The sequence below is a fragment of the Rhinopithecus roxellana genome, chromosome 13, assembly GCF_007565055.1.
Source record: "Rhinopithecus roxellana isolate Shanxi Qingling chromosome 13, ASM756505v1, whole genome shotgun sequence".
Lineage (NCBI taxonomy): Eukaryota > Metazoa > Chordata > Mammalia > Primates > Cercopithecidae > Rhinopithecus > Rhinopithecus roxellana.
Genome location: NC_044561.1, coordinates 54,657,449 through 54,685,039, shown reverse-complemented (window position 1 = coordinate 54,685,039; position 27,591 = coordinate 54,657,449). Strand labels below are relative to the sequence as shown.

At 47.5% G+C, this 27,591-nt stretch overlaps 1 protein-coding gene across 1 annotated transcript; it reads right to left on the bottom strand.

Annotated features, from left to right (window-relative positions):
- Nucleotides 1-8,422: 8,422 nt before the first annotated feature.
- Nucleotides 8,423-25,596, bottom strand: GET1 (guided entry of tail-anchored proteins factor 1). Its single transcript, XM_010368703.2, has 5 exons — nucleotides 25,403-25,596; nucleotides 15,334-15,499; nucleotides 14,057-14,124; nucleotides 12,608-12,722; nucleotides 8,423-9,327 (listed from the first exon to the last, which is right to left on the bottom strand). The coding sequence occupies exons 1-5, from the start codon at nucleotides 25,502-25,504 to the stop codon at nucleotides 9,254-9,256; spliced, it is 525 nt and encodes a 174-aa protein (XP_010367005.1). The 5' UTR covers nucleotides 25,505-25,596; the 3' UTR covers nucleotides 8,423-9,253.
- Between the last annotated feature and the right edge of the window lie 1,995 nt (nucleotides 25,597-27,591).

Sequence of the window (27,591 nt, the reverse complement as noted above, 5' to 3'; positions counted from 1 at the left end):
TGTGATGCCAGCATTTTGGGAGGCCAAGGTAGGAGGATCACTTGAGTCCAGGAGTTTAAGACCAGCCTGGGCAACATGGCACAACCCCGTCTCTACAAAAATTACAACAATTAGCCAGGTGTGGTGGTGTGTGCCTGTAGTCCCAGGTACTTGGGAGGCTGAGGTCAAAGAATCACTTGAGCCCAGGTCAAGGCTTCAGTGAGATATGATCGTGCCACTGCACTCCAGCTTGGGCAATCGGAGTGAGGCCATGTCTCAAAAAATAAAAACAAAATGTAGCAGCAGCTTTGAAAGGGAACAATATGATCAAAAGACTCTTTTTACTAAAACAAAAAAAAATTGGCTGGGTGCCGTGGCTCACACCAGTAATCCCAACACTTTGGGAAGCCGAGGTCAGTGGATCACCTGAGGTCGGGAGTTTGAGACCAGCCTGGCCAACATGGTGAAACCCTGTCTCTACTAAAAATACAAAATATTAGCCAGGTGTGGTAGCACATGCCTGTAATGGCAGCTTCCCAGGAGGCTGAGGCAGGAGAATCACTGGAACCCGAGAGGCAGAGGCTGTAGTGAGCCAAATAACACCCACCACTGCACCCTAGCCTGGGTGACAGAGCAAGACTCTACCTCAAAGAAAAAAAAAAAAATACAGATATGTATCTGTGTGTATGATGTATATGTATGTATATATATATGTGTGTGTGTATATGTGTGTGTGTGTGTGTGTATGTAGTGATTACCAAGCTTAGTTTTATGATTTTTTTTTTTTTTTTTTTTTTGAGACAGAGTCTTGCTGTGTCACCCAGGCTGGAGTGCAGTGATAACAATCTTGGCTCACTGCAACCTCCACCCCCCGGGGTTCAAGCGATTCTCGTGTCTCAGCCTCTTGAGTGGCTGGGATTACAGGTGTGCACCACCACCCCCGGCAAATTTTTGTATTTTTATTAGAGACTAAAAATGGTTTTGCCATGTTAGCCAGGCTGGTCTTGAACTCCTGACCTCAGGTGATCCACCTACCTCAGCCTCCCAAAGTGCTGGGAATGACAGGTGTGAGCCACCGTGCCCAGCCATGACAATCATTTTTTAGTTTCTCTTATTCAACTAACCTGGGTATCCAACGTCCTGCCTTTGTGGGTGATGCTTTCCTTGTGTACACCTGAGATCCCGTATCATTTATTGAGATTTGTTGCATACTTCTACGTTGACCATTTTTCTGTTAATCTTTTTCTAAAAACCGTAAGAGTGCCATGGCCCTGCTGGTGTTTATTCAAGATAGCTGCTCAGTCCTAACTAATATATTTACTAAACTTAGGATATTTTAAATTAGGACTATAAAAAGGAGGCTCTACTCCCAGCCCCACTTTATTTAGCTTACCTTCATTTAGTTATAAGGGGGACTTGTTTTTATAATCTAGACTATACTATTTCCTTTCCAATGATGTTTATGGGTTGGTGTGTAATATTAACTGCAATGGCAGCTACCTAGGAGGTTGAGGCAGGAGAATCACTTGAACCTGGGAGGTGGAGGTTGCAGTGAGCCAGGATCATGCCACTGCACTCCAGCCTGGGTGACAGAGCAAGACCGTGTCTCAAAAGATATAAAAATAAACATATAGCCGGGCACGGTAGCTCACGCCTGTAATCCCAGCACTTTGGGAGGCTGAGGCAGGCAGATCACCTGAGGTCGGGAGTTCAAGACCAGCCTGACCAACATGGTGAAACCCTGTCTCTACTAAAAATACAAAAATTAGCCATGCGTAGTGGCCAGCACCTGTAGTCCCAGCTACACGGGAGACTGAGGCAGGAGAATTGCTTGAACCTGGGAGGTGAAGGTTGCAGTGAGCCGAGATTGCACCACTGCACTCCAGCCTGGGCAACAGAGTAAGACTCCATCTCAAAAAATAATAATAATAAAAATAAGAATAAAAATAGTAGACCAGGCATGGTGGCTCACGCCTGTAATCCCAGCACTTCGGGAGGCCGAGGCGGGTGGATCACGAGGTCAGGAGATCAAGACCATCCTGGCGAACACGGTGAAACCTGTCTCTACTAAAAAATAACAAAAAATTAGCTGGGCGTGGTGGCGGGCACCTGTAGTCCCCGCTACTTGGGAGGTTGAGGCAGGAGAATGGTGTGAACCCAGGAGGCAGAGCTTGAAGTGAGCCTAGATCACTACAATTGGCATATGCTTTGATCTTTTATAAAAAGCAAGGTGCAATAAGATAGAAAAGAGTGGCCGGGCGCGGTGGCTCAAGCCTGTAATCCCAGCACTTTGGGAGGCCGAGACGGGCGGATCACAAGGTCAGGAGATCGAGACCATCCTGGCTAACACGGTGAAACCCCGTCTCTACTAAAAAATATAAAAAAACTAGCCGGGCGAGGTGGCGGGCGCTTGTAGTCCCAGCTACTCGGGAGGCTGAGGCAGGAGAATGGTGTAAACCCGGGAGGCAGAGCTTGCAGTGAGCTGAGATCCCGCCACTGCACTCCAGCCTGGGCGACAGAGCGAGACTCCGTCTCAAAAAAAAAAAAAAAAAAAGATAGAAAAGAGGACAGAAGGGTTAAGGGGAGGGAGGGAGGGAGAGCTCTCACAGGCTCATAAGGGGAAATATGCAAATGCAGTGAGATGACATAGTGGCCTAAATTCTGGAGGAATGTATTAAAAGGACTCCTGGAAATGGTATGCTGAGTAACATGACAATGTCTACTCCAGCTTCATAGCAGATAGAGGATTTTCCAAGGGATCTTTTCGTATGCCTACCCACAATAAAAGCACAAATCGTAATATTAAATCATAGCTATATTTAGAAGTGTAGAGAATTTAATAAAAACAGAATCTAAGCCTGTTGTTGTCTAGTCATCTTAATTGTATGCATAAAAAAGTTAGAGGGTAACAGATTAACATGCTAACTTTTTATCTCTGAGGTATGAGATTGGGGCCAATTTTTAATTTATTTTTAGTGTTCTCTACTTTGGCTTTCTTTTGCATGTTTGCTATAATGAACATAACTTTACGATCATGGACAAAAAGATTTTTAAAAACAAATCCATTTCCTGAGCTCTGAGAGAGAAGGTACTGCGACACTCTTGCCGGCACAAAAGCTAAAAATGCTGTACTAATATAGAAAACGTTTCTAACTTTGGGAGGCCGAGACGGGCGGATCACGAGGTCAGGAGATCGAGACCATCCTGGCTAACACGGTGAAACCCCGTCTCTACTAAAAAATACAAAAAAGTAGCCGGGCGAGGTGGCGGCGCCTGTAGTCCCAGCTACTTGGGAGGCTGAGGCAGGAGAATGGCGTAAACCCGGGAGGCGGAGCTTGCAGTGAGCTGAGATCCGGCCACTGCACTCCAGCCTGGGCGACAGAGTGAGACTCTGTCTCAAAAAAAAAAAAAAAAAAAAAAAAAAAGAAAACGTTTCTAAATCAGCTGGTCAGCTGGTAAACACTAAACGAAATTAGGCACCCAAGGGGATAAGTAAGCAAAGCACTAAAGTAAGCTTCTGCCTAAAGGGCATTTGCCGAAATTAGAGAACTGAGCATCACAGACTCCTCCTGAGGACAAAACCCAGGCAGCCCAAGTTAGGGGGTCCCTTTTCCATACAATGCTGGGACCTCCCTGGGGTCTCCAGCTCAGTGAACTAAAAAATTGTAAGTAAAGAACTCAGATTCTTTACAGGTGGCTCAAGCCTGTAATCCCAACACTTTGGGAGGCTAAGGCAGGCAGATCACTTGAGGCCAGGAGTTCGAGACCAACCTGGCCAACACAGTGAAACCCCGTCTCTTACTAAAAATACAAGTATGAGCCAGGCATGGTGCTGCAGCTACTCAGGAGGCTGAGGCAGGAAAATCGCTTAAACCCAGGAGGCGGGGGTTGCTGTGAGCCGAGATCACGCCACTGCACTCCAGCCTGGGCGACAGAGCAAGATTCCATCTCAAATTAGTTAAATAAAATAAAAGCTAGCATGAAAGACACGCAACTCTTCTTTAACTTGAACATTTAGAAGCCACCATTATTATTGAAATTAGGGGCCAATGTTGCCCTAATTTCAACATTTTTGTGTCTTAAGGAATAGGGAGCCATGGGGAGCGGGGAGAGACGGGAATGGCCAAGTCAGTGGAGCAGTCAGAACCCACACATTTATACATTAAATCTGCTGCCTCATACGGGTGTAATTCTTGATGCCCCAAAACAATTACTATAGTAACATCAAAGATCACTGGTCACAGACCACCTAACATATAATAATGAAAAAATATGAAATGTCGTGAGAACCCCCAAAACGTGACACAAGAGACATAAAGTGGGCACATGCTGTGGATAAACGGCGCTGACAGACTTGCTTGATGCAGGGTGGCCACAAACCCTCAATTCGTAAAAAAGATAGTCTCTACGGAGCACAGTAAAGTGAAGCACAAAACAACAGCCATGTCTGTGTGCTGAAAAGCATACGAAACCAAACAACGTATTTTTACAGATTCAAATATGTGATACGACCATGACGAATAGGAAATGGTAAAACTCAGAGCAGTGGTGTTACCTTTGCTCAGTGGGGATCGCAAAGGTTCTTCTAAAACTTGGGTGAAAGATACAAAGATTTGTATTTTCATTTTTTAAAATTTACATATTTTAAATATTTTATACCTCAATATTTAATAAAAACTATTTTTTAAAAAGATTCAGGAACAATGGCTAGGCACAGTGGCTCACACCTATAATCGCAGCACTCTGGGAAGCTGAGGCAGAAGATCACTTGAGGCCAGGAGTTTGAAACCAGCCTGGACAACATAGCAAGACCCCATCTCTACAAAAATTTAAAAATGAGCCCACAGTTGTGGTACACACCTGTTGTCCCAGCTACACAGCAGGCTGAGGCAGGAGGATCACTTGAGTCCAGGAGTTCGAGACCAGCCTAGGTAACACAGTCAGACCCTGCTCTCTATAAAAATAAAAAATGAGAGACAGCCAGGCATGGTGACGCATATGCCTGTAATCCCAGCTATTCAGGAGGCCAAGGCTGGAGGATCGCTTGAGCCCAGAAGCACGAGGTTGTAGTGAGCTATGATCGTGCCACTGCACTCCAGCCTGGGTGACAGAATGAGACCTTGTCTCTTAAAAAAAAAAAAAAAACACAGGAAAAGAATTTGGCCAACATAAAGGAATGACTGCCTACCCTTTAGAGTCCAATATCCTTACCCACAATATTGGCCAAAACTACACAATATTCATGCAATTTAAGATTGAATTCACTGGTAAGAGTCAGCACTCTGAGTGTCGACAGATTTATACACATTAGATCCCAAAGACGCATGCAGGAAAGCCAACCCACACAAGAACCCTGGGCCCAGAGACAGAATGAGCTGCCTGGCCTGGGATTCCAGGGGTGTTCAAACCAATCCCACGTGGCTTTGAATCTGTGACATCCCCAAAGTGCTCTATACTGCAGGCCTTACAAGAGAGCAGCACGTAGAAAATTCTCCTGACAGTTGTTAATTGCTCACATTTCAACTGCGAAGAAAACAGACTCCACACCTGGCTCTAGTGGAAAACCATTCTGTGGTTCTAAGTTCAGTGCGCCTGGGTGCTGACTGAAGGCGTGCTGGAGGAGTACAGAAAAGCTCAGGGATACTCCCAGACCTAAAGGCACTTGCGGCATCACTGAAATAACCTCTTATCACACACACGAGAAAGGATCTACAACATTAGAAACAAAACCACAACAGCAGACACCACCGATCAGTCACACAGCTACTACTTTAAATGCTCACATGATGGACAGGAAAGAAAAATCACTACCGTAAGGGGGTCAGAGAAAGCTTTATTACGACTAAAGCTCTGGTTCCAGGGGGGCAGTCAGCACGTACGTACACACACAAACACACACACACACACACTCTCTCCCACAAAGCACTGTGTAAGAAAAACTATGGAAGGTCGGGGAAAGTAAACCAGTTTGCCTAGCATTCCAGCCCCTATGGCGGCAACAGGAGCACATAAAACCTGTAAAAAATGATTATGGGCTGGACGTGGTGGCTAATGTCTGTAATCCCAGCACTTGAGCCCAAGAGTTTGAGACCAGCATGGGGAACATAATGAGACCCTGTCTCTATTAAAAAAAAAAAAAAAAAAAAAAATTATGGATTTATATATTTAAAAATTCCCGATTTACCATAAATTTACGACAAAAAAACATTGTTATGAAGAGAGCTTTAGATTTTTTGTTTGTTCTTTTTTTTGAGACGCAGTCTTGCTCTGTCAGCCAGGCTGCAGTGCAGTGGTGTGATCTTGGCTCACTGTAACCTCCACCTCCTGGGTTCAAGCGATTCTCCTGCCTCAGCCTCCTGAGTAGCTGGGATTACAGGTGTGTGCCACCATGCCTGGCTAATTTTTGTATTTTTAGTAGAGACGGGGTTTCACCATATTGGTCAGGCTGGTCTTGAACTCCTGACCTCATGATCCGCCCGCCTCAGCCTCCCAAAGTGCTGGGATTACAGGCGTGAGGCACCGCGCCCAGTGCTTTAGACATATTTTAAATCAAAGAGATACCTGCTTTCACATAAAACTATAAAATAGATCCAGTATTTTTAAAATAAAAACAAAAACCTGCTGGGCACCGTGGCTCAGGCCTGTAATCCCAACTTGGGGGAGTTGAGGCAGGTAAATCACCTGAGGTCAGGAGTTAGAGACCAGCCTGGCCAACATGGTGAAACCCTATCTCTATTAAACATACAAAAAATAGTCAGGTGTCATGGTGCAAACCTATAGTCCCAGCTACTCAGGAGGCTGAGGCAGAAGAATCACTTGAACCCAGGAGGCGGAGGTTGCAGTGAGCCAAGATCACACCACTGCATTCTGGCCTGGGCAACAGAGCAAAACCCCATCTCAAAAAATAAATAAAAACAAATTTAAAACAAAATAAAACCTATCATTAGCTTTCAACATTATACACACATATCTAGAAAAAAGCAAAAGCACAGATGCTAATGCCAGTCACCCTAGTTCTATGGAGTCACAGGTTTTTCTTCCTTGCTGCTTCTCTGTACTTCCCAAGTTAGATTTGTTTTAAAAAGCAGTAAATAGGTACTACTTTTGTCGTTTTGGGTATTACTTTTATAACTTTAAAACATTTATCTTAAAAGCACATATATTAATATTCATAAATGCATGGAATATCACTGGCAGTGTCGTAAGAAACTGGTAACGGAGGAAAACTTTGGGAAATTGGGTGACAAGAGTCATAAGATGCACGTTTACTGTAGCCCTTTCTCTATCTTCTGAATTCAGCACCATGTTCATCATCTGTTGAAACAAATTGTAGGCAGGATGTGGAGGCTCGCACCTGTAATCCCAGCACTTTGGGAGGCTGAGGCGGGTGGATCACTCAGGAGTTCGAGACCAACCTGGCCAACATGGTGAAATCCTGTCTCTACTAAAAATACAAAAATTAGCTGGGCATGATGGTGGGCACTTGTAATCCCAGCTACTCGGGAGGCTGAGGCAGGGAATCACTTGAACCCAGGAGGCAGGCAGGGTTAGTGAGCTGAGATCACACCACTGCACTCCAGCCTGGGAGACAAAAAAAAAGTGTATAATTTCTAAAAAGACACAATAAAGTGAAACATAAAGGACATTTACCTCCCTATTTCATCATCACAAACTATTCACCTATGGGGAAAGTTAATAGCTGTGAACTAGAAATTTTTACCTCTAGCCTCAGTGAGATTTGTCAAAATTCTTCTAACAACTGAATGAGAATGTCCTTAAGAGATAAGGGTCTCATCAGGGGCACTGTATGCGAACGAGTGATCCCAACAGTTCCCTGGGCACGCTCTACATGGCCGGCGCACTGTTGACTGTTCGCCATCATTTCTGCCTGCAGCTCACTAAAACGCGAGTTAGGCACGTGCCCCCTTGGTGCTACATTTGGTTTGAGGGACTAGTCCCTGCAGCTTCCGTGTGCTGCTCTCATCTCCTCCTCAGTTGGCTTCTCATTCTTTGTGGGAAAAATGTATCCCGTGTGGTGATGGACACTGGAAGCTGGTGTCCAGGTCCTCCTCGACGCTGCGGCTGTGTTCCCTGCTCTCTGTCCTTTCTTAAAGCTAAGTAAACTTGGTGCTGGGTAAGCCTGCAGTGTATGTGTGTTTGAGTAAGTGGAACCCAAAAGCCGCTCTGGTGGTCTTCAGCATGACAATAAACGAAAGGAACACAGCACTTTGTCTTTTCATAGTCCAATCAGCTAAAAGAACGACAAGCTACTTATTAGATCATTAGGAAACAAAAGAATACTAATATGAACTTGCAGAAACTAGTGAGAGAATTCAGCTTTACTGTGATACGGTTACTCACTTAACAGCTGCTTGTCAGTTGCGGGTGGCTCACAGCAAACAAGTAGCTGTAAGGCAGGAAGTTACACAAGCACTTGCAAAGATTTTAATTAGAAAAAGTGTTTGAAGAAACATTTAGCAGAATTAGATTTTGTGGGCCACGCAGGTTATTGGTTCAGATTAATTTAATCAGGCCGTATAAGGTTTGTTTTCTGTGTTCCATTCTAAAGAGCATAAATATTAAATGCTTATAAAATACACTTCATTCAAAATGCTTTAAACACAAAACACAATTTGAGCACAAAACAATGCATTATGGTCTTGTGGATACATTTACAAAACACTGTAATGAAAAATTAACAGCCTCAAGTAAGTAGATAATACTACACAATGCTTCCTCAACAAATGACATTTTAAACCAAGGAAGAAAAAGCCCCAGTAACGCCAATTAGTGTTGTTCTTTTAGTTGTATTGAATGTGATTAAAGAAGAACTTTTTGAATTCTTAGTAGTGCTATTAAAATTAAGTTACTTTCTAAATTGGATTAAAAACAGCACTAAGTCTTCAAAGAACTTAAAGTTGTTAGAAAATTTTGACTTTCCAGCTGGCAATATGACCAAAATACACAAGAGGGCAAATCACAAGTGACGGCACGGAGATGTCCCTAAACATTTCACATTTCGTACAGATCTAGGACGGTGTTCACTGGTACACACGTGTCATAAACTGGACTTTCTTGGCTCAATGACAGGTGTAGAAAATCATGATTCTTATAAGAATCTCTCATAAAGTCCAAGAACAAACATATTCAACAAAAAAAAAATCGAAACTGTGCACATTTGTTTCTTAAAAAACAAAACAGTGTAAATCAGATTTTTAACCTAATAAGAGAAAATCCATTTCTAAAAGTTTCATAGCTGTATCCATCTTCCTATTCAGCTGAATGGATGAAGCACAATAGCCACAACTTTGTTACAGACTAAAATCCAACAGGTAATTCCAACACCACCTGAAAATAAAGAAATTCACCATGAGAGAGCGCCCCAGCAGTGCTGCCCACATCTGTCCCTGCTGTCCTTAACTCACAGCAAAGAGAGTATTTCCACTCTTTTTGAGCAGTGCTAGGCTGAGGCGAAGTTTATGTTTCATAGGTTCAAATTTGTCGCTTTATTTATTTATTTTTGAGACAGTCTCGCTCTCTCCCTTAGACTGGAGTGCAATGGTGCGATCTCAGCTCACTGCACCTCTGCCTCCCGGGCTCAAGTTATTCTCCTGCCTCAGCCTCCCAAGTAGCTGGGATTACAGGTGTGCACCACCACACTCGGTTAATTTTGTATTTTTAGTAGAGACAGGGTTTCGCCATGTGGGTCAGGCTGGTCTCGAACTCCTGACCTCAGATGATCCGCCCGCCTCCCAAAGTGCTGGGATTACAGGCATGAGCCACCGTGCCCAGCCCGAATTTGTCACTTTCTATAGAGTCACAGGGCTGCATTCTTTACTAAGCAGGAATTGCAGTGAACAGTGGACCCTGGGCTGAATTTCCCTTTCCTGCCAGAGAAATGTGCGTTACTATTCATGGTATTAATAGATTCCAAAACCAAACCTGTAAGATTTTAACTTTTCCTTTCTCTGAAAGCATTATAAACAAAGCAATGTCTACCTATGCCTTTCTTGCCCCACCAATAATGGAGAGGCACACACATCCCCCTGTCCAGGAAGACAGGCTGCAAGAGTAGCCCATGACCCCGCTGGAGGCATGGAAGGGTGGCTGGATGCTTCTCTGGCCCGCAGCACAGAGCTCCTGGCCTAGGCCCAGCTGTGTCAAACAAAGGAGAGGGGAAGGAAAGGGTGGAGAACGGGACAGGAGTGGTAGCTAAATTGGGAGTCTTTGAAACAGCCATTCCCAGCCAGGCACAGTGGCTCACGCCTGTAATCCCAGCACTTTGGGAGGATAAGGCGGGTGAATCACCTGAGGTCAGGAGTTCAAGACCAGCCTGGCCAACATGGTGAAACCTTGTCTCTACTAAAACTACAAAAATTAGTCAGGCGTGGTGGTGGGCACCTGTAATCCCAGCTACCAGGGAGGCTGAGGCAGGAGAACCACTTGAAACCAGGGAGGCGGAGGTTGCAGTGAGCCGAGATCACGCCACTGCACTCCAGCCTGGGCAACAGAGTGAGACTCTGTCTTAAAAAAAAAAAAAAAAAAGAAATAGTCATTCCTTTTGATACAGTATTCACCTCTATTATAATCACAAATCACAACCAAAAACCAGCAAGGATGTGTGCTGCAGCATTATCTTTAACAGCAAAAAATCAGGACCCAAATAAATATCCTTCCTCAGGAAAATTTGCAGATGACATATCTAAATGAAGAACAGCTACTGCAAATTCCTTAATGAAGAAATTTGCCGGGCAAGGTGACTCACGCCTATAATCCCAGCACTCTGAGAAGCTGAGGAGAGAGGATTGCTTGATGCCAGGAGTTTGGGACCAACCTAAGCAACAAAGCAAGACCCCATCTCTATAAAAAACTTTTTTTTAATTAGCTGGGCATGGTGGTGTGCAACTGTGACCCTAACTACTCAGGAGACTAAGGTGGGAGGATCACTTGAGCCAAGGAGTTCGAGGCTGTAGTGAGCTAGGAGGGTGCCACTGCCAGCCTGGGCAACACAGCAAGACCCTGCTTCAAAAAAAAAAAAGAAAAGAAAAGAAAAGAAATTTACTGATATGGTGCTATGGTCTGAATGTTTGTATCCCCCTGAAATTCATCTGTTAACATGCTACCCCCCATAGTGATGGCATTAAGAGTTGGGGCCTTCTGGGAGGTGATTAAGTCACAAAGGCAGAGTCCTTGTGAATGGGACTAGTGCATTTACAAAAGAGGCCTACAGGAGCTCGTCCTTCCACCATGCAAGGCCACAGTGAGAAGACATTATCCATGAACAGGAAAATGGGCCATCATCAGACATCAAATCTGCCGGCACCTCGATCTTGGACTCCCCAGCCTCCGGGACAGTGAGAAATACATTTCTGTTGTTTATGAGCTACCCAGTTTATAGTATTTCACTTAGCCCTAAAAAACTAAGACATGTGGGAATAGGCTTACACTATAAAGTAAAAAGGAGGTACAAAATGTTATGTGCCAGGTGACCTTAACTATATCAAAATAAATGGGAAAAAAAAAGACAAAGAAAAAATCACAGCATTAAAAGCTAATAGGAATCTTATTTTTTATTTATTTTATTTTATTTTATTTTATTTTGAGACAGAGTCTCACTCTGTAACCCAGGCTGAGGTACAGTGGCATGATCTCAGCTCACTGCAACCTCCCCTTCTCGGGTTCAAGTGATTCACACACCTCAGCCTCCCAAGTAGCTGGGATTATAGGCACGCACCACCACACCCAGCTAATTTTTTGTATTTTAGTAGAGACAGGGTTTCACCATGTTGCCCAGGCTGGTCTCAAACTCCTGGCTTAGGCAATCCACCCACCTTGGCCTCCCAAAGTGCTAGGATTACAGGTGTAAGCTAGTGCACCCGGCTGGGGTTTGTAATTAATCACTATATTTCTACTCATTCTATAGTGACATGTACTACTTTTCATATCCAAAAAAATTATCTTCAAAAATAAAAGAATGTGGCCGGGCACAGTGGTTCATGCCTGTAATCTCAGTACTTTGGGAGGCTGAAACGTGAGGATCACTGAAGGTCAGGAGTTTGAGACCAGCCTGGCCAACATGGTGAAACCCAGTCTCTACTAAAAATACGAAAATTAGCTGGGCATGGTGGTGCATGCCTGTAATTGCAGCTAGTTGGGAGGCTGAGGCATAAGAATTGCCTGAACCTGGGAGGCAGAGATAGCAGTGAGCCAAGATCGCACCACTGCACTCCAGCCTCGGTGACAGAGTAAGACTCTTTATCAAAAAATAAAAAATAAAAGAATAGCCAAGAGCATCAAGTGCTACAGAGAGGCCAACCACAACGGGGACTGAAAAGAGACAGACTGTAGACCTACAGCTAGTGTTTCAATGGGGTATCAGAGTTGACGCACTGGGCATGGGTCCTGGAAACATACCTAGGACTGAATTCTAGCTTTGCTCCTTAACATTTTGGTGACACTAGACAAGTGAAGTAACTTTTCTAGACCTCAGTTTCTTCATGGCAAGCCTCACAAAACCTGCTCACTAAATGGACAGTGAGGAGGATGTCAGGCTAACTTAATCTTCTACCACACACCTCTACATAAGCCTATCCACACTCTTCCACTGGATCTTCCAGAAAATTCTTACCTGCTACTCTAGTAGGAAAGGCTACCAGGCGGTCTAGAGGGGTTATCCATTTACTCGGCACAACAGCCACAGGGACAGAATAATACTTCCAAATGAGTGAGATCATCAGCGCAGCCTGGAAAGACAGCTCTGGTGAGTGAAGCAGCCTGCTGGTCACACGACACACCGCACAGGAGGGAGGACAGGGAAATGCGAAAATAAAACCAGGAAAACTCTCCAGACTGAGCACCTCAAGCCTAGAAACCCAGTCCCCACAGACAACAGAGGAGCACACACGGCCACTAATGTCCCCTGGTGAAACCTTGAATTAGAAAGTCTAATTAAAGTCGAGCTCAGCAGCATGTCCAGAACACTGCCAACAAGTAGGCGAGCCTTCCTCCGTGAACTGGCAGGTCCCTGTTTCAGGATGAATACAATCTACACATAATTTGAATTAGCTGATAAACTAACCAAAGTCTCCCATAACACGGGCGTGCTTTTCTCACTGAGTATCTCCTTTGGGTAGCCAGACTGTATGCTAAACACACCTTATCAGTGATGAAAGCCATCCTTGAAAAAACAGGGAATTCTCCCAAGTACACCAGTGTTAGCAAGGCACGCAGAGGTGAACCCTGTGTAAGTTTCAATGGTGGGGGATGTTTTATTTCCCTCTATCCCCCTGAAGCATTCCTTCGATTGTCATCTGTCCCCTTCCTGGCTTGAAGAGGCCACTCAGAAGAGGAGACATGAAAGAGGGTTGCTGGCCTAACTCCTTTATCTGCAGGAAACTTACCTCTTAGCAAATGACAGTGCCTCAGGATCAATTTCCTTAAATCTACCCCCCCAAACTAGGCTTTTTGCAGGGTGAGCTTAAATGCTTTGCCTTGGTACTAGATCACACAGTACTGCAACTCGGATATTTACGGCAGCTGCTAAAGATGTGTGGGCAGCACAACTGCACTCTCGGGGCAGAGCAGAGCCCAGCAACAGCTCCAGGAGAGGCTCCGTGGGTTAAGCCCCAGGCAGGAAGGCTAGAAGCCAATTTCAGTGAGAAAAGCTGGTTCTCTACCTGGAGGGTGGAGAGTGCCCATGAAGTATACCAGGTAACAAGTAAGAGCCAAATTACTGAAGATCTCAGAAAAAACCAACGTCATCTATAAGCTTCTCACTTCATCCCACCTGGCCGTTCAAACCACACGGGGATGAAGGCGTGGCGGAAGCTCTCCGAGAACTTACTTCACAGTTCATCTGCCAAAAAGTCCCAAACTGTAACAACTCTCCTCAAGAGAAAGCCTTCCTTTTAGTCTGACTTACAGACCGAGAGTGTTTAGAGCTCCGTGTGGGCAGGGCCACACCACACAACAGCTGAAGGTGGAACAGCCCCAACTCCCAGCCCTGGATCTGCAGGCAACGCTCTGGAGGCCAGGGCCACCAACTCCAATGACCTGGCTGGCGCTCTAGCACACTTACCTGCAATACGTAGAAAGCGACACTTATCACCCATTTTATCTTGGCTAATTGAGCTGTCCGAGCTTTCACTGAAAGGAAAAACAGGATAAACAATTACATCAGTCCTAAAAAATTAACAACATATTCAAATACACAGAAATGTTATTTTCCCGTATAATACACTTTCTGATTATAAATGGAACAATCACTCAATATATTTAAAAATGTAAAATAGAATTTTTAAGTCACCCACCATCTCATTATGCCATTATTTAAAATAGAATCCTACTCAGATTGAGATTTGAATAGCTTTAATTTTGAAAACTCTTTTTTTTGAAAACTTTTTTTTTTTTTTTTTTGAGACGGAGTCTCGCTCTGTCGCCCAGGCTGAAGTGCAGTGGCCGGATCTCAGCTCACTGCAAGCTTCGTCTCCCGGGTTTACGCCATTCTCCTGCCTTAGCCTCCCAAGTAGCTGGGACTACAGGCGCCCGTCACCTCGCCCGGCTAGTTTTTTTGTATTTTTCAGTACAGACGGGGTTTCACCGTGTTAGCCAGGATGGTCTCATCTCCTGACCTTGTGATCCACCCGTCTTGGCCTCCCAAAGTGCTGGGATTACAGGCTTGGGCCACTGCGCCCGGCCTTTGAAAACTCTTAAAATGACTCATGAAATCAAAGATTCTTTGTATAATAGAATTACCACTTACCAACAGAACTAAATTTTCCTCCCTATTTCCCAGTCTGCACAGTACACGAATCCCTGGTGGGAATCTAGCTTGTCCTGGGCATGGACGAACCCCCTTTGTCTGTTTTCCTAGCCACAGAGACAGCTCTCTGACTGTGCACACACTGTGCACAGGGTTCCTCAGCACACGGGCTGCCCTAAGAAAGCACTCTTCATCACAGGAGACTGTACCCGGGAGGTGACACTCGGAAGAGGACACTGCTGGGCATTTTTCTAGAGAGTGGAACAAAAGCCTCTGACAATCCACTGTGAGACTTTTTTTCTGGGCTTCTCTCAGAAAAGTGATGAATTTAAAAATGAAAACCTACAATAAAGAGTTGGCTCTGAGGAAAATCTGAGAGGATTCTTAGATGTTTCTGTGATTAGAAAGCAAAGGTTCACCAACAAATAAGAAGAAAGTGATCATTATAACTGAGTTTCCTCCAGATAACTTAAAAGTTTCCATCAATATTCAAAACAGCCGAGAAGCCAAGCGTGTATTCTACTCATCTTTACATACAGACTTCTCTATTAATCAGCTCGCACGAAGCCTCCAGGCTGCAAGGGACGCAGTACCGTGGGTTTTGAGCTTATCCGCCATCTTGTTGATCTTCCTTTCCAGCCTGGCGTATCTGGCAAACTCGTCCATCATGTTGACCGTGGAGAGCTCCTGCTTCATGTCCTGGATCTCCGCTCTCATCTGTGACTCCTGCTCCGCGTCCTTCTGCAGCACCCTGGACATCTGGCAGGGCGGACAGCGGGAATCAGCATCTTCCAACACGGGCCACAGGAGGGTCCCCCAATCCCCCCCTACTTTCTGTCTATGCCTGACCACTCTGTGACCCAGCCAGTTGTGTGTTCCCTGCAGGCTTGAACCCAAACTGGGGCCGTGAACGTTCTCAGGACTGATAAAGAGTGAAGGCTGTTGCTGGAGAACACTGGCAGATTCATCCGGCTGAGAAACACCTACAAACTAGCCCCGCCATGACCAAGTCCTCAAACTCCCACATACACTCCAAACCCCAGCCCCCTGGTGGCAGACAGCCCCAGGCAAATGTCCCTTTCTCTCACTGGCTGTCCCAGGACGGCCGCAGCTCCTGTAAGTTCCCTTCGTGAATGCTGTGGACTCATCACCCTGGCGTTTAGTGCTTCTTTCTTTGGAATCCAAGCCGGCCCCATCTCCAGGCCGTCGGGAGCAGCCCCTTGAGGGAACTCCTCTGCCACTGCCTTTGAGACAACTCCAGCATGGGTTTGGCCAGGCGGAACCAGTACACCCTCCTCCAACATCCTACTCCTGCCTCTGCCAACTGGGCAAGCTGCCTACCACCTACACAGCCAGCCTCTGCTGCCTTTTTCAGCTCTCTTTAACCACCACCAAAAAAAAAAAAAAAAAAAAAAAAAAAAACCCTCATATTCAAATTGCTATTCAAACTATATTTTTCCTTTTGCAGAGATGCCCATGAATTGTTCCAATACAAATTTTTGTCTCTTTCACTATAACTAAAATTGCAATTATGAAATGAAAACTAATTTCATCACCAGAGCTGTTATTCCAGTGACAGGGAACGTGGGTCCTCTCCCCTGCCTGAAGAATTCAGTCCTAGATTAGACGGGGCAGAGCAAGGTGCAGGTGCAGGTGCAGGGGCCAGGGCAGAGTGTCAGCGCCCAAGCTCAGTGCAGAGGGCCTTCCCACAGAATGGTACCCTGGCAAGAGGCATCAGGGCCAGGGATGGTGATACAGGGGTCCCCAAGAAAGGACAGCCTGACACGGGAGTCAGGGTCTGTAGGGTGAGGGGGACGGACATACAAGACAAGAAGGAAACCTGCCAGTGTCAGAGCCCAGGTGGGGCGAGGCATGCATTCACATGGGTAACAGTTGGTGGTGGACACCAGAGATCAATTACAAAAGGGTGATCACAGAAATAAACATACTGAGGGTAACGCAAGTCAGTCTTCTCACTTTCAGCAAAGACACTTAGAAAAATGCCTCAGCCTGGCGTGGTGGCTAGGCCTGCAACCCTAACACTCTGGAGGATGGGGTGGAAGGATCTCTTGTGTACAGGAGTTCAAGGCTGCAGTGAGCTGAGATCATGCCATTGGACTCCAGCCTGAGCAACAGAGTGAGACCTTGTCTCAAAAAAAAAAAAAAAAAGAGAGAGAGAGAGAAAAGAAAAAAGGCCGGGTGCAGTGGCTCATGCCTATAATCCCAGTAGTTTGGGAGGCCAAGGCAGGTGAATCGCTTGAGCCCAGGAGTTTGAGACCAGTCTTGGCAACACGGTGAAACTCTGTCTCTACAAAAAATATGAAAAATTAGCCAGTTTCATAACCTGGTGAAGGAAGGTAGGGAAGGAGGGAGGAAGGGAAGGAGGGAGGGAGGGAGGGAGGGAGGAAGGAAGGCAGGCAGGCAGGCAGGAAGGCAGGCGTCTCGGAGAGACGTGGAATGAATCTTGTGGTGTTGGCTTAGAATTGGAGATCTGTGGTTTCCACAGACAGGCAGAGAAATACAGACATAAACAAAGAGGCACCCTCCCCAGGTTGACCTGGCTGGTCTCTGTGAGCAGAGGGGCCCCGCATGACCTGGGGGCCCGCCTGCACCGCCCCCTGCAGGCCCCGGTTCCTGGCACCAGCCCCAGTAGTCCACTCTCCAGGGAACGGCCCCGGGCCACGGCACCGGGACTGGAGGGGTGGCTGGAGCGCAAGGGAGGAGTCGGCAGTGGCCGCCAGGTGGCGCCCGCAGATCTGCCAGGAAGGCCTAGTCCGGTACTGCGCAGGCGCCCCAAGACAAGATCCCTTAGAGGCGCCTCGGCCACCTGCCCCAAGGGATCAGCGAACATCCCAAAATCCCAGTCCCACACCAGCGGATGAGATACAATGAGAACACAGCACTGCCTCTCAGATATCCCTGCCAAGTATCAGACATGCCAGTGGACGTCCATTCTGTGAAATCAACTGGCCTCTGATACTCAGAAATGACAGCCATGAAAGTCAAGGGAAAATCGGGAAACTCCTCCAGACAGGAGGCTAGAGGCCGGGAAATACAAGGCATGATTCCGAACTGGGTCCTTTCCCTGTTAAGGACGTTACTGCAACACGTGGGGAACCTGAATGGGGCCTGAGGATCAGATCGTAGTAAAGTATTTGATGCCTGCGTTAGATCTCGGCTCACTACAACCTCGACTTCCTCGGCTCAGGCCATACTCCCACCTGAGCCTCCTGAGTATCTGCGACCACAGTCGTGCACCACCGCGCTCGGCTAATTTATTTTTTAGTTTTAGTAGACACACGGTTTCACTATGTTGCCGGTGAACTCCTGAGTTCAAGCAATCCGCCCGCCTCGGCCTCCCAAAGTGCTGGGATTAAGGGCGTGAGCCACTGCGCCCGGCCCCCAAGAATCTATTGAATACCAAAGTACCTGGGAATGAGGGGGTTTGGACTGACAACTTCCAAATGGTTCAGGAAACAAAATCAGCTATCGGTGTTGACTGTAGGCATAACTTTTCTGCACATTTGTGTTTGTTTTGAAATTTTTAAAATAGATTAATAAAGATGAAATGTTATAGTGTATCTAAAGTGTGCCTGACACACACTAAGCACACAATAAATGAGATCCGCCTCTCCCCCTCCCAGCTCACAGGTCTCCTCTGCCTGCCGCACAGTAGGGACAACTCTCCAGTTAGAGCTGGGAAGCCGAGTCCGGCCAGTCACCTGAGAGGGAGTACACAAAACAACTCAGGAATGGGAGGTGAGTGAAGGCAGAAGAGTGAACTTGAGGAAAACTGAAGGCAGCTTTGTAAAGTTAACAAAAACAACTGGTGCTTGAAAAAAATAATTACATCTATTGCACGTATAAGCACAATAAAAATTGTCTGAGCCAGGCGCGGTGGTTAACCCTGTAATCCCAGCACCTTGGGAGACTGAGGCAGGAAGATCGTTTGAGCCCAGGAGTTCGAGACCAGGCGGAGCAACATGGCAAGACCCAATCTCTACAAAAAAAAAAAATTAAAAATTAGCCAGGCGTGGTGGTACAGCTGTCGGTCCCTGTGCCCCCAGCTACTTGGGAGGCTGAGGCGGGGAGGGAGGGATCGCTTGAGCCCGAAAGGTTGAGGCTGCTGTGAGTTATGATGGCACCACCACACTACAGCCTGGGCAACAGAGTGAGACCCTGTCTCTAAAAAAAAAAATGTTTTAAAGCATAAATTTGCAAATATGCATCAATGTTAATCCAAGACCCACATATAAGTGTTAAAATGTTCTAGAATGATGCAGTATAAGATTTAATAAGATATGACTCTAAATGTAATAATGCAAATATTAATTTTTTGAACAAAAGTAAATAACTGATGGCATGACAACGTGCACAGCCCGTGCTCGCCCCTGCCAGCAGTAGAGCAGGCAAACCCAGGAACCACCAACTCAGGTCACCCTGAGTCCCTGAACACAGAGGACAGAGTCCTCCAACTCAGGAAGCTCCAGACCCTGAACAGCCCCAGATGCCACTCTCAGCCAGGACCCGCCGGCCAGGGCCGAGAAGCCAGCAGCTCTCCAGGCCGCCAGCCCCAGTCCTTGGCTGCGGCCCCCACGAGAGTCCCACTGGAGGCCCTGCCCGCACATGCGCACTTCACCAGCGCGCTTCTGCGTCGTAGGGCTCTGGGGCAGGTCCTGTGAAGCAGAGCGTCGTCCCCCTCAACTAATACTTGAGGACCATCTCCAAGCCTGGTCCACGGCAGGGACTCACTAAGCAACGACTGAGGAAAAGGATGTGGGGGCGCGAGGGGGGGCGGTGCTCTAAGAAGACCACAGAGGCAAACCCTGCAACATTCTCCTCTGGCTTCAGTCCCCTAGAGGGAAAAGGAGGTGGCCACTCTTTACAGCAGAAACTGAAGGATAATTTAGAAAATGCTGAATCTGAAAGGGCAATCGACCGGTAAGCCCAGAAACCCGCGTAGCGTCCTTTATCTGCAAAGCTAGGGTTGCAAGGAAGGGCCTCCTGGCGCCTGCGCAGTGTGTGTGGCTCCTGTGGCCCCTCAGCCCACACCAGTCCTGGGGCGCCTGCGCAGTGCGTGCTGCTCGCAAGGACCCGGAGCCATTGCCAGTCCTGCGGCGCCTGCGCAGTGCATGCGGTTTGCATAGACTGAGCCCGGGCCACTCCTGGAGCACCTGCGCAGTGCGTGCGGTTTGCATGGACTCTTGAGCCCGTGCCAGTACTGGGGCACCTGCGCAGTGCGTGCGGCTTGCATGGACTCTGACCCTGCGCCAGTCCTGGGACGCCTGCACAGTCGTGTCTTTCGCATAGACCCACAGCCCCCGCCAGTCCTGGGGTACCTACGCAGTGCACCTCCCCTGCACCTGCAGAGCTGCAGAGCCGGCGCTCATCAAAGGCGTCTTTGTTGCCCTCCTATAGCTGAATAAAGTCCCGGACCACCTACTGAATGAAATATGCGTCCGTGACCAGCTTGAAGAGGAGGTAGAGATCCCCGGGAAAATTCCAACCACGCCAACGCCAGAGACTTGGTGTCCTTACCAGGCATCCCACACCCACCGCAGCAGGCAGCTGAGATCGCCTCCCAGGACCTTACTAGTCTTAACTGGCCCAAGGACTTCTGATACTTCAGACCTCCTAAGGCCTCACGTGGGGCAGGGAGCTGGGGGCGGGGGGAACCAGTGCGGCCTAGACTGAGTGATGAGATCAAGGCGCTGCCTCCCCAACTTCTGCTTCAGAAACATCCCAAGGGAGGTTATAATTTAAGTACCTGAGCGTGGCCCCATCCCAGAGGGCACTGTTTTCCCAATTCGACTTTCTGCTGCTTGTTATGAGTCTTTCCCACTTGAATCCTCAAATTAGAGGCTATGATGAAGTAGCCTCTGATGATGAAGGAGCAGCATTTGACCCTACTCAAGACCAGCGCGTTCCTTACAGCTTCTCACAGACCGTCACCACAAACCCAGTGACCAGGCCAAACATCTCCATTACCAGTTACAGGGTGGGTGTACTCTGCTGGGATAATAATTATGTTATCCTTCTGAACCTGGCTAACAACAAGTGTTACAATCAAAGGGAAATGGGTTTAAGAAAACTAACTGGGTTGAGGTTAGAGAGGCCATAAGGTTGTTGTAGGAGGCAGCGCAAGATGTGGACACAGGTCCTGAGTCACAGAGCAAGACCCGGCCTCTAAAAACAAATTTTTTTATTTCGGAGGGTGGGGGGTGGGAGGGAGACGATCATGAAAATTAATTAATGAGTACTAGGCTTAATAACTGGGTGACGAAATAATCTCTACAACAAACTCCCATGACACAAGTTTACCTATATAACAAAACTGCACACGTATCCCTGAACTTAAAAGTTAAAAAAAAAAGGCCGGGCGCGGTGGCTCAAGCCTGTAATCCCAGCACTTTGGGAGGCCGAGGCGGGTGGATCACGAGGTCAGGAGATCGAGACCCTCCTGGCTAACACGGTGAAACCCCGTCTCTACTAAAAATACAAAAAAACTAGCCGGGCGCGGTGGCGGGCGCCTGTAGTCCCAGCTACTCGGAGGCTGAGGCGGGAGAATGGCGGAAACCCGGGAGGCGGAGCTTGCAGTGAGCCGAGATCGCGCCACTGCACTCCAGCCTGGGCGACACAGCGAGACTCCGTCTCAAAAAAAAAAAAAAAAAAAAAAAAAAGTTAAAAAAAAAAAAAAAAAAATTGTCGGCCAGGTGTGGTGGCTCACAGCTGTAATCCCAGCACTTTGGGAGGCTGAGGCAGGTGGATCACCTGAGGTCAGGAGTTCAAGACCAGCCTGGTCAACATAGTGAAACCCCCTCTCTGCTAAAAAAAAAACACACACACACACACAAAAATTAGCTGGGCGTGGTGGCACATGCATGTAATCCCAGCTACTTGGGAGGCTAAGGCAGGAGAATCGCTTGAATCCAGGAGGCAGAGGTTGCAGTGAGCTGAGATAGCGCCATTGCACTCCGGCTTGGGCAACAGAGCGAAACTCTTGTCTCAAAAAAAAAAAAATGTTGTCTAATAACAACAAAAGAAACTAACTCAACAACAAAAAACAACTGGATTTTAAAAGGGGGCAAAAGATTTGACTAGACATGTCTCCAAAGATTGAACAGATGGCCAAAAGCATCTGAAAAGATACTCAACATCACTAATTATTAGGGAAATGCAAATCAAAACTAAATGAGATACCACCTTCTGTCCCATTAGGATAATTAGTATTTAAAAAAAAAAAGGCCAGGTGTGGTGGCTCAGGCCTGTAATACCAGCACTTTGGGAGGCCGACCGAGGTGGGTGGATCACCTGAGGTCAGGAGTTCGAGACTGGCCTGGCCAACATGGCAAAACCCCGTCTCTACTACAAATACAAAACTTACCCGGGCATGGTGGCACACACCTGTAATCCCAGCTACTTGGAAGGCTGAGACAGAAGAATTGCTTGAACCCAGGAGGCGGAGGTTGCAGTGAGCCAAGATTGAGCCACTGCACTCCAGCCTGGATGACAGAGAGAGACTCCCTCTCAAAAAAATAAAAGTAAGCTGGGTGCAGTGGCTCAGGCCTGTAATCCCAGCACTTTGGGAGGCCAAGGCGGGCGGATCACTGGAGGTCAGGAGTTCAAGACCAGCCTGGCCAACATGGTGAAACCTCATCTCTACTAAAAATACAAAAATTAGCCAGGCGTGGTGGTGGGCACCTGTAATCCCAGCTACTTGGGAAGCTGAGGCAGGAGAATCTCTTGAACCTGAGGGGCAGAGGTTGCACTGAGCCGAGATTGCACCATTGCACTCCAGCCTGGGTGACAAGAGCAAGACTCTGTCTCAAAAAAATAAATAAAATAAAAATAATAAATAAAAATAATAAATAAATAAGAAAACAAAACACGTGTTGAAGGATGTGGAGCAACTGGAACCCTTCTGCATCGCTTGTGGGAATGTCAAATGGTGTGGCTGCTACGGAAAACAGCATGGTGGTTTCTCAAAAACATTCAACATAGAATTACCATAGATCCAGGAATTCCACTTCTGGGTATATGTCCAGAAAAACTGAAAGCAGAGACTCAAAGAGGTATCTGTAAACATTTTAGCATTATCTACAATAGTCAAAAGGTAGAAACAACCCACGTGTCCATAGACAGATGGATGAATAAACAAAATGTGGCCTGTACATACAGTGGGATACTATTCAGCCTTAAAAGGGAAGGAAATCCCGACTCATGCTACAACATGGATGAACCTTAAGGATATTATGCTGAGTGAAAAGAAGCCAGTCACAAAAGGAAAAATATTGTCTGATTCCACTTATATGACATAGGTCCCAAGAGTAGTCAAATTCACAGAGACAGAAAGTACAATGGAGATTGCCAGGGAGAGGCAGGAATGGAGAGTTGTTTAATGGGTGCGAGAGTTTCAGTCAAAGGAGATAAAAAGGTTGTGATATAGGGCCAGGCATGGTGGCACATGCCTGTAATACTAGAACTTTGGGAGGCCAAGGAGGGCAGATGACTTGAGGTCAGGAGTTTGAGACTAGCCTGGGCAACATAGTGGGACCCTATCTCTACTAAAAATACAAAAATTAGCCAGGCATGGTGGCAGGTGCCTGTAATCACAGCTACTTGGGAGGCTGAGGCAGGAGAATCGCTTGAACCTGGAAGGCGGAGGCTGCAGTGAGCCAAGATCAGGCCACTGCACTCCAGCATAGGCAACAGACTGAGACTCTGTTCCAAAAAAGAAAAAAGAAAAAGTTCTGGGAGCGGGGCCACGTGCAGTGGTTCACACCTGTAATCCCAGCACTCTGGGAGGCAAAGGTGGGCCGATGGCTTGAGGTCTGGAGTTTGAGACCAGCCTGGCCAACATGGCAAAGCTCTGTCTCTACAAAAAATACACAAAAATAGCTGGGCATGGTGGTGCATGCCTGTGGTCCCAGCTACTTGGGAGGCTGAGGTGGGAGGATCCCTTGAACCTGAGAGGCAGAGGTTGCAATGAGCTGAGATTGTGCCACTGCACAGAGCCAGACCCTGCCTTAAAAAAAAAAATAAAGCTCTGGGATAACGGCTGCACAAAAATGTGAATGTACTTAATGCCACTGAACTGTACACCTACAAATGATAAAGATGATAAATTTCATAGTATGTAGATTTTACAATTAAAAATAAGAAGATGAGCATGGGCCAGCTCATCAGGAGTCTTTTATGCAATGCTAAGGACCTGAGACATCATCTTAAAAAGACTGGACAGGCCGGGCGCGGTGGCTCAAGCCTGTAATCCCAGCACTTTGGGAGGCCGAGACGGGCGGATCACGGGGTCAGGAGATCGAGACCATCCTGGCTAACACGGTGAAACCCCGTCTCTACTAAAAAATACAGAAAACTAGCCGGGCGAGGTGGCGGGCGCCTGTAGTCCCAGCTACTCGGGAGGCTGAGGCAGGAGAATGGTGTAAACCCGGGAGGCGGAGCTTGCAGTGAGCTGAGATCCGGCCACTGCACTCCAGCCTGGGCTACAGAGCGAAACTCCGTCTCAAAAAAAAAAAAAAAAAAAGACTGGACAGCATCAGGAAGGATTCTGAAGGAGACTCAAGGGTTAAAAGAGAATTCCCTATATCCAGGACAATGCAGACAGTAGGACAATGGAGAGAGTAAGAATAGAGTTTGCACAAAACAGGCACTCAATGAATACTGGTGGAATAAAATATACTCCGCTATTACCAATTTATCTTAGGAGAGAAAAGCAAGAACTGTTTTCCAAGACAATGCTACAACGCATGCGCCCAATCTTTGAGGTCTCCGTCTGTGCCCAACAGCTCCTCATTCCTGCTGTGGGCATACAGAGGGCCCTCATTCCCGGGGACAGTTCCCAAGGTACCCCCACCTCCCATGACCACACCCCACCACGCCCTGTTCAATTTGCCACCAAATCCCTATCCCTGCTCCAACAGGCAATCAAATCTCCACCTCCAGTCACTAGGTGGATGACTTCGCGCCACTACTACATTCTCTGAGCCAGACTCCTCCGGGTGGTAAAGGAGGATGGGATAATACTCCCCTCTCCCAGCAGCCGTGACACGGAGGTAATGTACTTACTACCTGGCAGAAAGAGTGCTCCCCAAGCTGGTTGCTCCCTTGGACATTGAAGGCATCACGCTGTATTGAGATTCTCTCTGCACCTGTCTCCCACCCTACCCACCCCAAGAATGTGGGCTCCTGGACGCTAAGATCCATCTCTCTGGGACCTGGAACAGCTGACTTCGCCCGCCAGGCCTCTGGGAAAACCCTGGGTGAGAGCTGCTCGAACGCCTCTAGGGACCAGGATTAACGGACACGGGTGAGGCTGGCAGCGGGGCACCAGGAACTCCCAATGTGAGGTTCGCCGCCGCCACCCACAGCGAGAAGATTCCTGCCCCGTGAAAGCGTGGCCCAGGGTTACCGGATGTTTCTCCCCCCACCCCCCTAGAACCCAGAAAGTCTGATTCTGGGGTAAAGCGTCGCACCTTTTAGACGCTACCAACTATCTCAAAAAAGCTTACAGACCAACCAAGACGCTACTACGGGCTGAATCTGGCCTTCAGTCGCCCAGTGGAGATCCCTGTACCTACGCCCAGACCCGGCGGGGGACTGGGGCGGCATCCCCACCGGCCCTTGGAAGGCCAGGCAGCCACTTACGAAGGATGAGAAGGACGGCAGGAGGATCCTAAGAACATTGCACCCAAACACAAAGCTAAGCACCAGCAACCACGCCCAGTGGTCGGCCGCGGCTGAGCTCATCCCGGATACTCCTGGCTGTGCTGGGTCCGCTACGGCAGCTCCATGGGGACCACGCCAGCAGAGGCGACTGCGCCTGCGCGGGTGAAGCCCTGCGCGCCTGCGCACTGCGTCGCCCTCGCGGGAGGCGGGGCCGTTTTCACCACCTGCTCCAGTTGGAGCGGTTAACATGTTCCAGGGCCTTTGGGGATTCCGTAGCCTTCTCGCACTCGCCCCAACCCCTACTGAACCAGTTTTTCTGACATCCGTGTTTCTTTTTTTCCTTCTTTTCAAAATTGAAAACCTTCTCATAGTACCAAACTCTGGTTTCAAGTGCTAACGACTCCCTGCTTTTGTCATAATTAGTACTTTCTTTAACTTTTAATTCTAGGTAAGTTTAAGGTAAACTCTTACATAAATAAAAAACTACCGTAATTATAGTAGCAGGTAGCTGTCGTGTTCCAAGCAGTTATGTGGAAAATGCCTTACGTTTTCGTTCCAGAACTAAACCCTGTAGTAAGTCTAACCAATTTACACAATTGCATACCGGAAAAAATAAGTTTATTAGAATGCACTGTTCACAATCATTAGTAATAGTTAATAAAGTAACCTGAATCTAGGTGAAGATCAGGTTTTGCCGCAAAAGAATCCCAAATCTAATGTATGCATAGTGGGCAGGGCGCGGTGGCTCACGCCAGTAATCCCAGCATTTTGGGAGGCCGAGGCGGGCGGATCACGAGGTCAAGAGATGGAAACCAGCCTGGCCAACATGGTGAAACCCCGTCTCTACGATACAAAAATTAGCTGGGCGTGGTGGCGCGCGCCTGTAGTCCCAGCTACTCGGAAGGCTGAGGCAGGAGAATCGCTTGAACCCGGGAGGCGGAGATTGCAGTGCGCCAAGATCGCGCCACTAACACTCCAGCTCCGGCGACAGAACGGGACTCCGTCTCAAAAAAAAAAAAAAAGTATCCATAGTGGATAAAGCAAGACATGTTCAGCTGTCTCTTCTGCCATGCTCCCATGGCTGGTTTCTGAGGACTAATTCCTAATCAAAATGATGCAAGATTGCGGGTACACTGGCTCATGCCTGTAATCCCAGCACTTTGGGAGATCCAAGCAAGGTGGATCACAGGCCCAGGAGTTCGAAACCAGTCTAGGTAACGTAGTGCGACCCCATCTTTACAGTAAAATGTAAAAATTAGCCGGGCATTGTGGCACGTGCCTGTGGCCCCAGCTACTAGGGAGGCTGAGATGAGAGGATCGCCTGAGCCCAGGAGGTCGAGGCTGCAGTGAGCTGTGATCACACCACAGTGCTCCAGCGTGGGCGACAGAGTACAACTCTGGCTCATTATTATGAACCAATTAAAATAATTATGCGGCTGGGTGCAGTGACTCAAGCCTGTAATCCCAGCACTTTGGGAGGCCGAGACAGGTGGATCACCTAAGATCAGGAGTTCGACACCAGCCTGACCAATATGGCAAAACCCTGTCTCTACTAAAAATACAAAAAGTAGCTGGGTGTGGTGGCGGGCACCTGTAGTCCCAGCTACTCAGGAGGCCGAGGCAGGAGAATCGCTTTAACCTGGGAGGCGGAGGTTGGCTGAGATCATGCCACTGCACTCCAACCTGGGCGACAAGAGTAAAACTCTGTCTTAAAAAAAAAAAAAAATTATGCAAGAGGCTGTGGTTCTACAAATTTCTGTTTCAAGAAAACATGTGAAACAAAGCTATTCTGTAGGGATAGAGTGAATCCTTTCCCTGAAAGGACTTCTTGGTTAATAAGAGACTTCTGAACTGACCAAAACAAAGAGCAGGAGCCTGGCTCTCCTCCATAGCCTTCCCTTCCACCTGGATGGACCACGCAGCGTGGCAGCTGGGCTCCTGGCTCCTCTCTCACTGGAGATTGAGATGGATTTAGAAGGAGAAACTGCCTCTTGAAAAGTGATGACAGGCCAAGCACAGTGGTTCATGTCTGTAATCCCAGCATTTTGGGAGGTCAAGGTGGGTAGATCACCTGAGGTCAAGAGTTCGAAACCAGCCTGACCAACATGGTGAAAACCCACCTCTCCTAAAAGTACAAAAATTAGTTGGGAGTGGTGGCGCATGGCACA

Excerpts from the sequence above, each read along its gene's own strand:
- GET1 (XM_010368703.2), bottom strand. The coding sequence starts at position 25,504 with ATGAGCTCAGCCGCGGCCGACCACTGGGCGTGGTTGCTGGTGCTTAGC. Across the intron at positions 14,125-15,333 it reads GGATAAGCTCAAAACCCACG|TGAAAGCTCGGACAGCTCAA; the intron begins GTACTGCGTCCC and ends TTTTCCTTTCAG. Across the intron at positions 9,328-12,607 it reads CTTTCCTACTAGAGTAGCAG|GTGGTGTTGGAATTACCTGT; the intron begins GTAAGAATTTTC and ends CTTTATTTTCAG.